Raw genomic sequence first — 13,802 nt, forward strand, 5'->3', positions numbered from 1 at the left:
AAGGAAAAAGAAATTAAAAATTCAAAAAAAATTCAAAAAAAAAATAGAATTTGTTAGTGTTAGTAATTCCAGCCTAAATTAGCTAGATAGATTGAATTTGTAATAATACAAAAAAATTTAAGACTAAATAAGTTTAATCCAAAAGTTTGAGATTAAATTGATATCGATATAATAGGTTTAAGACTTTTTTTTATATTTTTCCAGATATTCGAGCATGTTAGACACTGATGAGAGATCAGGTCAAGAAGATTTACAGTGAACGCTCAAGGTAAAAATAGCTGAATGATTTAATTGCAAAAGGTGGGGAAAAAAAAAAGGAGAGTACATTTAGTAAATTTAGAGAAAGGAAGAAAAAAAAAATCTAAACCCCGCCACATTTCCCGGAAATGCAACTCGCTTTTCTGGGGAAATTATGAACTCATCACTCTGAGTTCGAGTCCGAGTCCGAGTCCGAGTTCGAGTTCGATCTTTTCTCTGCAACATACTTTCAGCAACCAAACTCTCCCAAACTTCAGGCACTTCATTACTTCTTGTTAACGATGCACAAGAGAAGAAAGACCATGTCCATGCAAAGGGGAGCTTTGAATTCCGCTTCTTCCGGTGAACCGAGACAACCCTGGATGCCCTGCTCGGATCCAAGCAAGCAAGTTCACCCTTTCCGTCTTGACTTTTCAATGCTTGATTAATTGTCTGGCGATGGTGTTGGTTTTAGCTTTACTCGAGTTCTTGAGTTGAAGGTTCTTGAAATGACAAATATGGCGAAGTCTGCGGTTCTTTATTTATTATTTATTTTTATTTTTTTTTTGTTGGTCGGAACGAAGATGGCGCTGAAGCATAACATTTTCTTGGCATTTGCCTCGTGCTTTCGTTCAGCTTTTTGTTTGTGGGGTTGTGCTGCGGTTTTCATGCGAAAACTTAAGTATTTCAAATTTTGTCGTCTTGAATCTGCTGTGCGATTTCGCGTTACGCCAATTGCAGTACTTCCTCCTTATTGGAATTGAACCCCGTTAGAATTTTTAACCTAGCAAGAGATCTGTTATAATTCCCATCGATCTCCTGCTTTCTAAATTATCCTATCTTGCTTCTTTCTTCTTCTTCTTCTTTTTTGATTTTTTTTTTTTTTGGCTGATCTCCACATAGTCAAGAACGGAACAAGTCCGAGAGGAATTTCGTGCAGAGCAGCTGTTTAACGAGGGAGGATGTTCAGAGAGAGGTAAGATGAGTAAAGTAGCCTACTTGGACATACAAATACTGTCGTTATTGTGTTTCAATTGTGATATCTTCAATTAGAAGGGGTCGGATGCATTTCTGACCTTCCAGTCATTTTCTGGATAGAAAGCCGCATGAGAACTTGCTGCAAAATGTATAAAGAATTATCATTTGAGTGGTAAAAATGTCCTGTTGACAATTCTAGGCTTCTGCTGTGAAACGATTCCACTGAGAATATGATTTAGGCTTTTCATGTTGTTTTGGACAGTACGGATCACAAGGAGTTACAAAATTTCAAGGAAGTGCCCTGGACATAATTATTTGCTTGAATTCTGATTATGTGGTCAATGACAGTTTGTGTGTAGTAGAACAACAAAGATACCTGTGATGTGAAAGTAGAATGTGATGAATACGTGACAGATGATTCTTGCACATGTAATTCTATTGTTCTTTGCTTGACAGGTCGGAGAAGTGGCAGAGCTTGTTATATCTCAGTGGGCCAACAATTTTCAAAGGTGAGTATAGTTCAATTGGTTTGTTGGCAGTATCCCATATGCATCAAGTGATTCCTGTAGCAGAATTTTGACCTGTATTGTCTCTCCAACTAAAAAGAGTCATCAACTATCATGTGCCATCAATCCATGATTCTGTTCGGCAATGTGCAATACCTGAAAATACCTTTTTCTGTTAATTGCTGAAAGGACGGTGCATTTGGAGATAGCTGCTAAGTAATGTTACTTGCTTCTGCTATCTATGAACTGGATAAATATGTATTCTAGCTTTACGTTGACTTTTCTATGGCACGTTAGATCAAGGATATGCATCTGATGAGGCTGGTAATTGGGTCTGTCATTCATATGTACTAGTACCAAAAGTGTTACAAATGGATATTTGTCTATTTGTTATGAATAAGTCCAGAAGACAGCAGTTGTTCATGGCGTCAATTTCCATGGTGCAGTTCCATGGAGAATGCTTTCAAAGAGATGGCGCAACAGATGAGTTCATTGAAGAATGACGTTCAGAAACTGGTAAGATAAATAGAGTTCATAAAATTTCCACAGGTTGACCATTTGTTTAAACGATATTCATTGAACATGAACTTTGCACAATAATTTATTTTTTTTTTAAGTAAATTTTCATTTTATTGAACAACCCATGGAAAAAAAAATAATTAAATAAGGGAGGTCACATCCCATACAAGTCCATTGCAGCATAATATCCCACATACACAGCCGAATTGGGGTGCCAAACCTTCCCATAGATATGAACTTTTGGGGAAGATAAGTCTGATATCCCTAGAGTAACATTTATCTGTTGAGTGATGGCCCTTCTACTTGGCACCATTGGATCACTAGGAGGAACTTTTGTTCCTACTTAAAATGAAGGATGGGAGATCCTTTTAGGCAACCTATTGTAATAGGAAAGCCTGATAACTTGAGATTAATTCATCAAGTTGATTTTCAATCTGATGACACCACACACCAAATGACAACATGACATCATAGTCTTCCCCATCTACAGTACCAGTAGCAACTGCAAAAACTACCCAGAAAAAAAGATGCAAACTCAAATACCATGCCACCAGATTACAGCAAGGCTGGCTAACAAAAGACTATTACATCAGCAGTGAGTGTCTTATTTCCTTCCAGAATCGCAGCTTCTAAAGAGCCTATTACAAGAGGAGGAAAAAAAAAACCTGCATCAAGGTCACAACAAACTTGAGGGTATACATTTTCATGCTTCAGTAATTTCCTCTCTCTCCAGAGATAATAAGTTGTACCATTGCAAGTAAATCCATCATTCAAATCACTTGCGGATCTAGGAATCGAGAGTAGCTGTAAAACTTGTTCCCAAAATCTTCTTTAAGAATACACACTTAGAGCAAGTGCATTCAAGATTTTTCATCTTTTCTGCATAGCACAAAAGCACTATCAATGCCAGACCAAGTTTTCGCCCTGTCCAATGTGTGCAACCTATTATGATTGACTAGCCAAGTTATAAAGCCAACTTTTGGCATATTAGGCTTAAGCCATACAAGCTTAAGCCAAGTAACTTTGTTCATACATTTCTTCACAAGCTTCCAAGCCTCCAATGCAGAGAAAAAGCCCCTAGATGATCCAGTACATACCACTCCGTCTATGCTGCCAGAGTTTGAGCAATCAACCCACACAAAGCCATCTGAGTTTCAAACAGATCATCAGAAATTGCAGGAGGCCATCTCCAGTCATTTGCCTCAATAACATCCACAACTTTAGCTTTATCACCTAAAGCTGAATAATAACCATTGTAAAACACACGTATCATTTTACATGGACATGGAATGAAAGGGGATAATGCAAATGCTTAGAATTGCTGTTTGTTTAACACTGTGATTTGAAATGTGCCTGAAGAACCTAGTCTCAATAAGGTGTTCAATAGGTTGTTCCTAAGAAGGAAGTTTTCAACTCCTTTTGATGGAATGGATTGGTTTTGTATCTCTTCTGCTTCATTTAACTTTGGCAACTCTTCTCTTGGTGGTTTTGAACAGACGGAAAGAGTGGAGCTTGCAATTAATCACTCTCCCCACCTTGGAAGGTATGAATGCACTTCTTAGTTATGCTGGCTTTCTGTGTAGTATTGACCGGTTATGCATTGTTGATTATTTGGGGAATAATGGTCCAACTTTACCACTAACACCCCAAAGCAGGCAGTCGGAGTATAGTTGAAGTCAGGCCAGAATGACTAGGTCGTGCGCCAAATTGTCAATGCTCTAGTTTTGAACATGATCATATGTAGCTTGACAACAGTGCAGCATTTTATTGTGTTTTGTTTTGTTTTTTTAAAGAATTTGCATTGTTATACTCTCTGAGGCAATGCATCTATTTATCCTTGTAGTTTCCCTGGCGGTAAGACTTGTCCAAGTGAGATATTTGGTAGTCTGTCTCTCTCTGTCATTACTAATGGTTGTTTTCCCTGGAGAATGTAGGGCTAATGCTAAATCTACGGGAGAAAATGAAGTGAGAAACTTACAGCTTCAAATTCAAACCAAAGTGTCAGACACTCTATTTACTGGAAAGAAAGTAGAAGGAGAGGGGGGTGCTCGCATTTCTGTTGCCTTGATCGATGCAAATACAGGGGATGTTGTTAGATCAGGCCCAGAATCCTTCATAAGGTTGGACGTCGTCGTGCTTAAAGGTGGCTTCAACAAAGATGACGGGGATAACTGGACAAAAGAAGAGTTTGACGGCCAACTGGCTAAAGTACGTGAAAAAAAGGGGCTGCTTTTGACAGGAGATCTCCAATTGACACTCAAGGGAGGTGTTGGGGAGCTGGGAGAACTGATATTTAGGGACAATTCCCGCTCAGATGACACTGAAAAATTCAGGATAGGGCTTAAGGTGGCATCAGGTTATTGTGGGCTTAAGGTGGCATCAGGTTATTGTGAGAATACACGAATCCGAGAAGGAAAAACAAATGCCTTCCGGGTCAAGGAACGTAGAGGAGAATGTAAGTTTCTCATAGTCCTTGAAAGTGCATAAACCTTGTTCTTCATTTATTGCCAACCATAAACAATTAAACATAGTTTCAGACATCATGTCTCCATTAATTTAATTGAGAGCTTCATTTCATACAAACCTTTACATCTCCAATGAAAATTCTGATCAATAAAATATGATTGGCTTCTTTGTTGTTAGCAAATGTTGACAATTTGGATCAGTTTCAGGAGTCTGCTTGCCTATCAGAAGCTACTCATGAATCTAATAAGGACTAAGACCTTACTGTATATGTCCTCTTCATTTTACAGCAAACCAGAAACATTATCCACCTGCATTGGATGATGAGGTCTGGAGGTTGGACAAGATTGCCAAAGATGGGATATCTCACCAAAATTGAAGAGAGCTGGAATACATAAAGTGCAGGACTTTCTCCAGCACCTGCATAATGACTCCAAGAAACTGAGAGAGGTAAGCACTTAATTAATGTTTCTCAATTATGGTTTGATTGACGACCAAGAACGTAAGTCTTGTGTGTTCACTTATCATAGGTTCTTGGAAAGAGCATAACATCAACGCACTGGGAGTGCCTCGTAGATCATGCAAAGACTTGCACAAATTGGAAAACTTATGAGAACCATCCTAATGACATGAGTAAGCATGCTGCTGTATTCAACACTGATCGTCAGCTGACCGGCCTAATCAACGACATTTTATATTCAGCTACTGATCGACTTTCTGCCCAAGAGAAGGTAGTAAGTACCTAAGGAAATCCTACTGAGTTTTGTAAAGCCGGTCCATGCACTACACCATCATGCTGAGTTCATATGAATGCCTCCATTAGTCCAGCTAATGTGACATACCGAGTGTTTTTCTTCCAGGAACCTGGAGATGCAATCATAAAAAAGGCGGCCTTTGATAATCGGAATGATGTTGGGGAGTTCCATTGTGAGATCTTTTCTGGTTCGATGCTAAAGAATAGCTCTCAAGTTATTGAAAGACAAATTGGAAATCTCATACCTGTTCAATGTCATTCAGCTCCACGAACCTGTGCCACTTCAGTTGGTCCGGAAGCTCTGCCAGCAAATGCGGGCTCCCCTGTTGAAGGTACGTGTTCTAAAACACAAAATCACTTAGGTGATGCTAAGTGGATATTGACAAGATATCGCTGTCACTAGGTGGATATGACTAGATGTAGTAAGCACATGGCAACGTTATGTGCATTTCTATCAAATGGTTCCTGGAAGATCATATTAGAAAATAAGGTTGGAATTTAAACTTCTATGCTGGAAATTGAGATGTAAAATATTTGATCTGTAAAGGGAAAGGGCCTTGTCAATCGAAGTACCTAAAGATTACAAAGGCCAGTGGCAGGAAAAATTTAAAGAGATGTGCAGCACTTTGCATGATATCAGAATAGTAAAAGCTCATAACCATTCGTTCCAAATTTTTTAGATCATGGACATGTACTCCCATCGACATGTTTTTATTAATGATATTACTGTTCCAGTTCTTTCTCCAGGACATAATGGTGTAGCCGATTTGCCATTGCCGGTACAGTCACAAATTACCGGTTGTGGGGATGCCATGGAGTTTCCAGTTGATGAAAGTGCTCCTCCTGCTGCGAGCCAGCACCTATCTGCAAACCGCCGGAATGCTCAATTTTCTCAGGGAGATGGTGGTAGTACTTGCTTCGGACAGCTGATACAGTCGCCTGATATCATTTCGCAGGAAGCCACGGGTAGCCAAATGTCCAATCCGTGGAGGCAAACGGACTCTACTACAGTAGAAGAGCTTGCTCTCCCCTCTGAACCACCCGATGCCCCTCGTCCTGAAGGCGATCACGCAATGGAAGATTCCCAATTCGACGATGCAGATTCTCCGATGGATTACTTGAGCATACTAGATTTTGGCACGACGTTTCAGACCCCACCAGGGATGATGGTTCTGTTTAGGTGCCAGCAAAGGTCGGTAATGGCTGTGATGCAGTGGGTTTCTTCATCAGGAGGAGAGGCGTCCGAATTTGTGCAGTTAGATGGACCGCCAATTCAAGTCCAGGGCTTTCGGAAACCAACCCCCCAACCCAAAAAAATTGTTTTTTTTTTTTTTTTAATTTAAAATTTTTAAAAATTAAAAAATTAAAAAAATTAAAAACTTAAAAATTAAAAAATTAAAAAAAAAAAATCAAAAAAAAAAAAGTTAAAAAAATTTAAAAATATCAAAAAATTTAAAAATAAAAATCAGAAAATTTTAAATATCAAAATTTTAAAAATTGGAAATTAAAAAATCAAAAATCAAAAAAATCAAAAATCAAAATTAAAAAAAATATATAAAATTTTTAAAAGTAAAAAAAAAAAAAAAAAAAAAATTTCTTTATTTTTTTGGAAGTCCAGGCTTGATTTGGCGGTTCTTACCCTCGCCACTGGGTAAGAGGATCCTTGGATTACTACTATAAGATAAAAACATGGCAACTTTTTCATAGATGAGGGGGCATATTAGTTACTTGTCTGTTGTAACCTGTCATCATTCTATTATTCATTTTTGTATTGAACAGCTTTGCTTAACGCTTTGTTAAGCTGATTCTTTCATAAAAAAATGTCTTTCTTCAGTTCTCTTAACGTCTTTCTTCAAAAGTTCTCTGGTTTTTTCACATGTAAGGAATGCACGGCCAATGCTTAAATTCCCTCGATATTCTCTATTCATTCAGACTGTTAGTTTTATAATGAAGTTACCGTAACAAGTTAGTAGTAATTACTGCAGAAGTAGCACAAGTAAATTCTACAAGTAGACCGATCAAAATTGTAGGCACGTAGGGCTAAATGCTCTCGAGGGGGCAACAATCTTTGACTATCCCCTCCTTTAAGTAAGCCATTCCACATCGAAGTTCACCCTCCCCTTAGTATTATTGTTTATAATTCCACGCAATCCTAGAATTACTCAAGCCCGACCTTAGGTGTTTTGACCCCTAGTATTTGTTTTTTTCTTCTTCTTTTTTTAGTACCGTTCCCTTTGGGGTAAAAAAATCCCTTCGCCGTAAGTTACGACCCTAGTATTTGTTAGTAGTTCATATTTAGTAGATTTTGACTTAATGGAGTCTTTTAGGTCAATCCAAATTAAGTTTATCGAACAAGCTTAGCCTCATTAATTGGTTAATATTCAATATTTAGCAGGCTTAACAGACTTTATCATAAAATTATTACTAGTTTATTGATTTGATTGCACAAATTATAAGTTGGAGGACCACATGAAGAAGCAATGGATTGAGATTGTGAGCCTATGTGATAAAATTGAAAATTAAGTGCTACAAATTTAAGTACTATATTTTTAAGTGCTGGTCACGTTAAGTGCCAAAAATAGGAACAAAAGTTTTGATGGTAATTGAATATCGGTTATTGAATATTATGAATCCTTCACAAACAGATAAAAATGACCACTACTAGGTATTAGCAATATTATGATTACTGGTAATTATTTTTTATTAAAGCAAATTAAGTAACTCCCCCTTTACTTACCTGATAAAGTGGATTTTTGACTAAATATAGTCATTTACATCAACTTCATTGAAAGTTACCAAACGACTTTACCCTCGTCAAAGTGTTAGATTTTTTAACCATTTAGCACTTAATTTGGCTATCAAACAAGCCGTACGTACTTTTTCCTTTGGAAAATCTTTTGGAGTCTAATCACCTGCCCGGTCATGCTCGTCCAAGAATCCGTAATTTGAACCGGTCCGATCCCAAAACCCTATCAAACATTGCCAGTTTCCTGGTTCGACCGAAGCTTTTTTGCAGTTGCTAGGCAAAATGATGTCCAAGTACGAACTACCTGATTCTTTTTGCTTGTTGCACGTCCGACGCAGCCTGAAAATCATAGGAACCGAAAATTTTCAAAGCCAGAACCATGAAGCATTTTCCAGGAAAATTGACAGGACCTGATTTTCGTGGAAAATTATCGGTGTCAGTCACATCACTGTTGTATATACGTCGCTCTCTTCTTCTATCTCTCTCTCGCACACAACGACAACCGATCCAAACCTGCAATGTCGCATTGCGGGACTGAGATATCATTTGAGCACGCGCTTTTCTACGAACCAGACAAAATATTTAAAAGTCAACTAGAGAAACAAGATCGACCTTACGAGATCCTGAAGAGGTGACATCCATGATTGCCTGAACTTCAGATTTTTATCTAGCTTTTACTTTCACCTCGATCGAAGCCGAACCACAGTAAATCTTATGTTCAGTTTTCTCTTCCCTTAGCTCCTTTAATTTATTTGTTGTGATATTCTTCTAAGTTTCGCTATTTTTCAAAACATTATTTTTTAGTCTAAATCTATGTCAGAAGTCTGATGTCAATTAGACTTAATTTGAAGATAAAATTTGCTTTTACACCTATTCACCTTCTAGGTAATTATACTAGCTCTTTCAAAAAGTTGTGGTGCTTGAGGGTGGTTTCAAGACAGAGGATGACTGTAACTAGATCGGGAAGAATTTGAGGAATTTGTAATGAAAGAGCCTGAAGGGAAGAGGCCTCTGCTTATTGGGTTCTCGTAGTGATTCTTAACGGAGGCTTTGGGATGCTGGGTGATGTAGAGTTCACCGACAATTCAAAGTGGATAAGATTACAGGTATCGCCCAGATATTCTAATAATATTCGTGAGGCGGTAACAGAGGCATTGAAGGAGAATAGAGGAAAGTGTAAGTTCACGGTAGTCTTTATCTTTTAGCTCAAAGAAATAAATGTCTTTGGATTCTACTACCCTTGACGTATTACAAAATACACTTTTTCATGAAGCCTTGCTTAAAGCAGAAGCCCACTAACAATTTGACTGCCCTGCAGCAAGTCTAAATATAAGAAATAATCAATCTGTTTCTAGATTGTTTCCTAAAGAAAGGAGCCCTCTTAAGCTTATCTAAGTACTTCGGGTAGAGTAGGAATGGACCATTTCACAAGAAGTTGAGTGAGGCATGAATATACAATGTGAAAGAGTTTTTACAACAACTCAACATGGACTCCGAGACACTGAGAAAGGTGAGATTTAGCACAGTGTTCTCAAATTTGGGTTGAACTCCCGAAACCAAGGAGAATGATGTTGTGTTTGTTCATTACAGGGCATGACAGGGAATAAGTGGGAAGACCTCCTAGATCATGCAAAAACTTGCCCTGTGAATAAGAAAAATTACATGTTACACGATAATGAAGGAGATCGTGGTGTTATATCTGACAATGTAGGTCAACTCATTAGCTTGCCTACAGACGGGGTTTATTGTGCTTCTAACACATTTTTTCTCGAGCAGAAGGTAACTGGGAATTTTTATTTTTTTTTGCTACACAATCTGCAAGGTATAACTCGTGACTTCAGTATCGATTAAATTTACTCTATATTGTATGTTGGTGTTTGCGGAAGCGTGTGTTAATGTGTGTGCAAGGAAGTGTTTTGTATGTGAATTATCAAAAGAGCAAAAGAACTCATAACAAAGTGGGCAAGGGCAAAGTAATAATAGGAATTTGTAAACATAGAAGTACAAGGGAACAAAAATTGTAGTACAAAGGAAAGGGGCCTTTTGTTAGTCTGCTACGCTCTCCCTTCCTATTTATAGGGTGCTCCACCAACTAAGTACAACATTCTAGATTTCTGTAGAATGTTGTCCACGTAGGCTTCCTCTAGGAAATTCTAGATTGTAGTTTAGCCACTCTTTTTCTAGAGACTTCTACATTTGTGCTTCTACATTGCTTCATCTAGGAAATTCTAGATTTTAGTTTAGCCACTCTTTTTCTAGAGACTTCTACATTTGTGCTTCTACACTTTTCTTTGCCGCCTAAGCTAGACTTTTTTTTTTAAAGGATTTTTCTTGTCTTTTCTAGCTAATATCTATCTTGAAGTTTCTAGAAATTGGATCAACAATTCAACATTGTCAGCTTAGATCACAACCTTTCTTGTGGTGTACAAATGAATTGAGGTAGTCCAATATAGCATACAATTGATCAAGGAGCAATTTCTAACAATTTGGTGCATTTGATTATGCATTGACGATTGTTCTCTGCTGATGATTGCAATTTTGAGTTCCTAACAAGGTGTTAGGTGTCTTTGTTGCTAAGCTGTTTTGATTAGCTTTGTTAATGCCAAGGGTGAAAACAAAACAAACAGAAAAGAGAGTATATCTGATGATATTTGCTGACCCTCTTTTAAGTTGGTAAAAGGAAATACTACTAAAGGGCACCAAGGGGGGCAACGGGTAGAAAAAGCTGAGCACCAAGAGAGCTCCTTTACAATACAAATAATCTACAGTGTCGGTTAAAGCATTTACATGCACACATTACTTTCCATTATAACAAAAGTGTAAGATTTTCAACCGACTTCCTATAAGATAAAAATGAGCATTTCCTCTCCAATGAAAGGTCTCCAAATTTGAGGATGGTCACCTTGTAGATTTAAGTGGCCTTTTTGTACCGTGCAGTTAAATCTATACAAAAAAGCGTGAGTAAGTTAGAGAGCACTTTCAGCGGTTGATTCGGTGTCATTTGTAAAAATCTGAGGCATTCATCATGTTGTAGTTTGAACGATTGACACGTTCACGTTGCAACTATTACTTTCCAAGTGTAAAACTATACAAGTTGATGCGTTTTAGTTCTTCACTTGTCCTTTCAAATTCAACTTTGCATCTTTACCCTGAGGACCCTTGCCTTGATTGTACTCTCTGTAATCTTTCAAGCACCTGACCTTTATGTGGAGGAGAAATGGGCATCGATAGGCATAAAGTGAATTGAGGTTATTTCAATGTGTCTTTTATTCTTCTTTCTCTGTGCTGCACTTGCATACAAAACTAAGTTCATCCATTGGAAAGCAACAGTACTTGCTGAAAAAAGAAATTGTAGCTTGAAGTCATAGGGTGTACCTTCAATAGTTGAGAAAAAATACTTATGCTAGTCAAGCTTGAGTGATATAACGATTGTTTTTCCTCCGGGAACATGGAGATACAATTGTGAAAAAGACCTTTAAAATGCGGGCTGGTCTAATGCAGGAGAAAGGCTCAATGATGACAAGGACCTCAGTGATGAGACTAGTCCAATGCAGGAGAAAGGCTCAAGCGCTTTTCCATCTCAAGTCTCTGAAGGTCAAATTCAAAACCTCACCCCTGTTCAATATAATTTGGCTCCAGGAATCTGCACTGCTCTTGCAAATGCGGGCTCTACTGCTAAAGGTACGTGCTCCAAAACACAAAACTATCTCTCCCTATAGGCACATACAAAGATGTGGTCTGTGAAATAATGATGAAAATAGGACTTTCCACTTGATTGTTGAGCTTTAATAAATAAAAGCAATGTGTTTTAGATGCTTATGATTTGGGTTCCGCATTATATGAAGACGCTTATTTGTCCAGCTACCCTTTCAATTGAACTTTCATATGAAATGCTGAGAAATAGTTTTTACTGATGAAGAACAAACAAGAAGAATAGATTATTGCATGTCACTACCCAAAACAATAATTTAATAGATTCAGAGCAAAGGCAAAATGGCAATAATTGAGTACTTACATTTTATCAGGGTTCAAATTGAGAGATGCAACTTTAATTTAGACAAACGATTTTAAAGTTGAAATATTAAACTGACTGGTGAGGACGTGCAATGCTAAGAACATCCCCATCCAAATGCTAATTATACACGGAAATAAATATTTTGTAAGTCGTGATCGTTGCAATATGAGCCTCATTTAATATGCTATCTATCCATCTAGCCACATACGTATGTATGCATGTAGCATCATTTAGGTAATGCTAAGTGGATATTGACAAGATATTGTTATCGCTAGATAGATATGACTAGATGTAATAAGCACAGTGCAATGTGTTTATATGTTCATTTTTATCAAACAGTGACTGGGAGATCATATTAGGAAAGAAGGTTGGTCGGCTGAACCTATATGCCAGATGTCACAAATTAAGATTGAAGCACTTAAAATTTACAACTACCTATGGAAGAAAAAGTAAGAGATATGCACGGTGAGGAAAATAGGTTTATGGCACTTCCACTTGTATCAGAATAGTAACAGCTCACGACCATTCATTTCGAATTATTTTTATAAAGTCATACATTTGTGCTCACATTGGTCTATGTTTAATAACCATATTGCTATTCTTGTTCTTTCTCCAGGACATAATGGTGTAGCTTTGGCATTACCAGTACAGTCACAAAATAACAATCTTGCAAATGCCTTAGAGCATCCAGTGATCACACTTTTCATCTCACTGGACATCAGCTCGTATTTGTAGAGGGTTCTAATATTTTATTTTCTCTAAGAGATCATAGAAATACTGTTGTCGAATTGCCAATAATGCCCCATGACAAGAATTCACAATGTACCATGCCTAGACAAATGATTGGTTGCTCGAGCCAAATGGTCTATACAGAAGATGACAATGCTCCCTTCTCAGAGCCACCCCATGCCTCAATATCATGCTTCCAATCTGGTAGTAAATTTCTTCCCGTTGATGGCAATTGCATGATGGCAGAAATCCAATCCACCGTTTTAGATGATGAGATTGCAGCCTTGTCGTCTGGCATCATCCCAACAGATGATACCCCATCAGATGATGTCATTGAAACTTTTAAGACGAGGGGAGTTACAACCTATTCTCATAAAAGCTATTTTGAGATCATTTGTCTGTCAGCTTGCAGTACTAGAGACGATGTGGAAGATATTTTTTCGGTGCGCATGCCCCCATTTTTTTACTTTCGAAATATCTGTAGGTGATACTAGAATCAGTACTGTCTGATTGGAGATTCTCCACCTACATCATTTCAAAACGTGTCATGTGTACCTAAATGATCGATTTTTCAAGCCAAATGGACTCCACAGGAAATTGGAATGTCCATTCGCACCTTCTTCAGTATTCAGGCAGAGGTGTCTCGTGTGACAGAATCAAGTTATCTTCTATCTTGTTTTGTCGGTCCTTGGATTTTTCAAATTCAGTTCCTTCTAAATGAGATTGTGTAGAATGGCTCACGAATAGATTGAACGGCTCTCTCTGACGCAACGACAACCAGTCCAAACCTCCGATACCGCACTGAGGGACTGAGATGTCAATTGCGCACGCGCTTTTGTACGAACCAGACAAGTA

General features: G+C 37.9%; 2 protein-coding genes across 2 annotated transcripts; both read left to right on the forward strand.

The window, feature by feature from the left end:
• Window positions 1-1,114: 1,114 nt before the first annotated feature.
• Window positions 1,115-5,082, forward strand: LOC104445375 (calmodulin-binding protein 60 C-like). Its single transcript, XM_039317456.1, has 6 exons — window positions 1,115-1,213; window positions 1,672-1,724; window positions 2,168-2,237; window positions 3,737-3,783; window positions 4,175-4,695; window positions 4,994-5,082. Exons 3-6 carry the CDS (start codon window positions 2,172-2,174, stop codon window positions 5,080-5,082), a joined length of 723 nt encoding a protein of 240 aa, XP_039173390.1. The 5' UTR covers window positions 1,115-1,213; window positions 1,672-1,724; window positions 2,168-2,171.
• On the forward strand, window positions 4,608-12,953 carry LOC108959741. The gene is made up of 8 exons (XM_039317457.1): window positions 4,608-4,695; window positions 4,994-5,153; window positions 5,234-5,434; window positions 5,564-5,789; window positions 6,193-6,734; window positions 9,794-9,914; window positions 11,705-11,884; window positions 12,835-12,953. Exons 3-8 carry the CDS (start codon window positions 5,333-5,335, stop codon window positions 12,951-12,953), a joined length of 1,290 nt encoding a protein of 429 aa, XP_039173391.1. The 5' UTR covers window positions 4,608-4,695; window positions 4,994-5,153; window positions 5,234-5,332.
• The last annotated feature ends 849 nt before the right edge of the window (window positions 12,954-13,802 follow it).

This window comes from Eucalyptus grandis, chromosome 7 (assembly GCF_016545825.1).
Source record: "Eucalyptus grandis isolate ANBG69807.140 chromosome 7, ASM1654582v1, whole genome shotgun sequence".
In the NCBI taxonomy this organism is placed as follows: domain Eukaryota; kingdom Viridiplantae; phylum Streptophyta; class Magnoliopsida; order Myrtales; family Myrtaceae; genus Eucalyptus; species Eucalyptus grandis.

Coding starts and splice junctions, on each gene's coding strand:
- LOC104445375 (XM_039317456.1), top strand. CDS start 2,172: ATGGAGAATGCTTTCAAAGAGATGGCGCAACAGATGAGTTCATTGAAG. Junction 2,238..3,736: donor AGAATGACGTTCAGAAACTG/GTAAGATAAATA, acceptor GGTTTTGAACAG/ACGGAAAGAGTGGAGCTTGC. Junction 4,696..4,993: donor CAAGGAACGTAGAGGAGAAT/GTAAGTTTCTCA, acceptor TTCATTTTACAG/CAAACCAGAAACATTATCCA.
- LOC108959741 (XM_039317457.1), top strand. CDS start 5,333: ATGAGTAAGCATGCTGCTGTATTCAACACTGATCGTCAGCTGACCGGC. Junction 5,790..6,192: donor TGCGGGCTCCCCTGTTGAAG/GTACGTGTTCTA, acceptor TTACTGTTCCAG/TTCTTTCTCCAGGACATAAT. Junction 9,915..11,704: donor TGTTATATCTGACAATGTAG/GTCAACTCATTA, acceptor GGTCTAATGCAG/GAGAAAGGCTCAATGATGAC.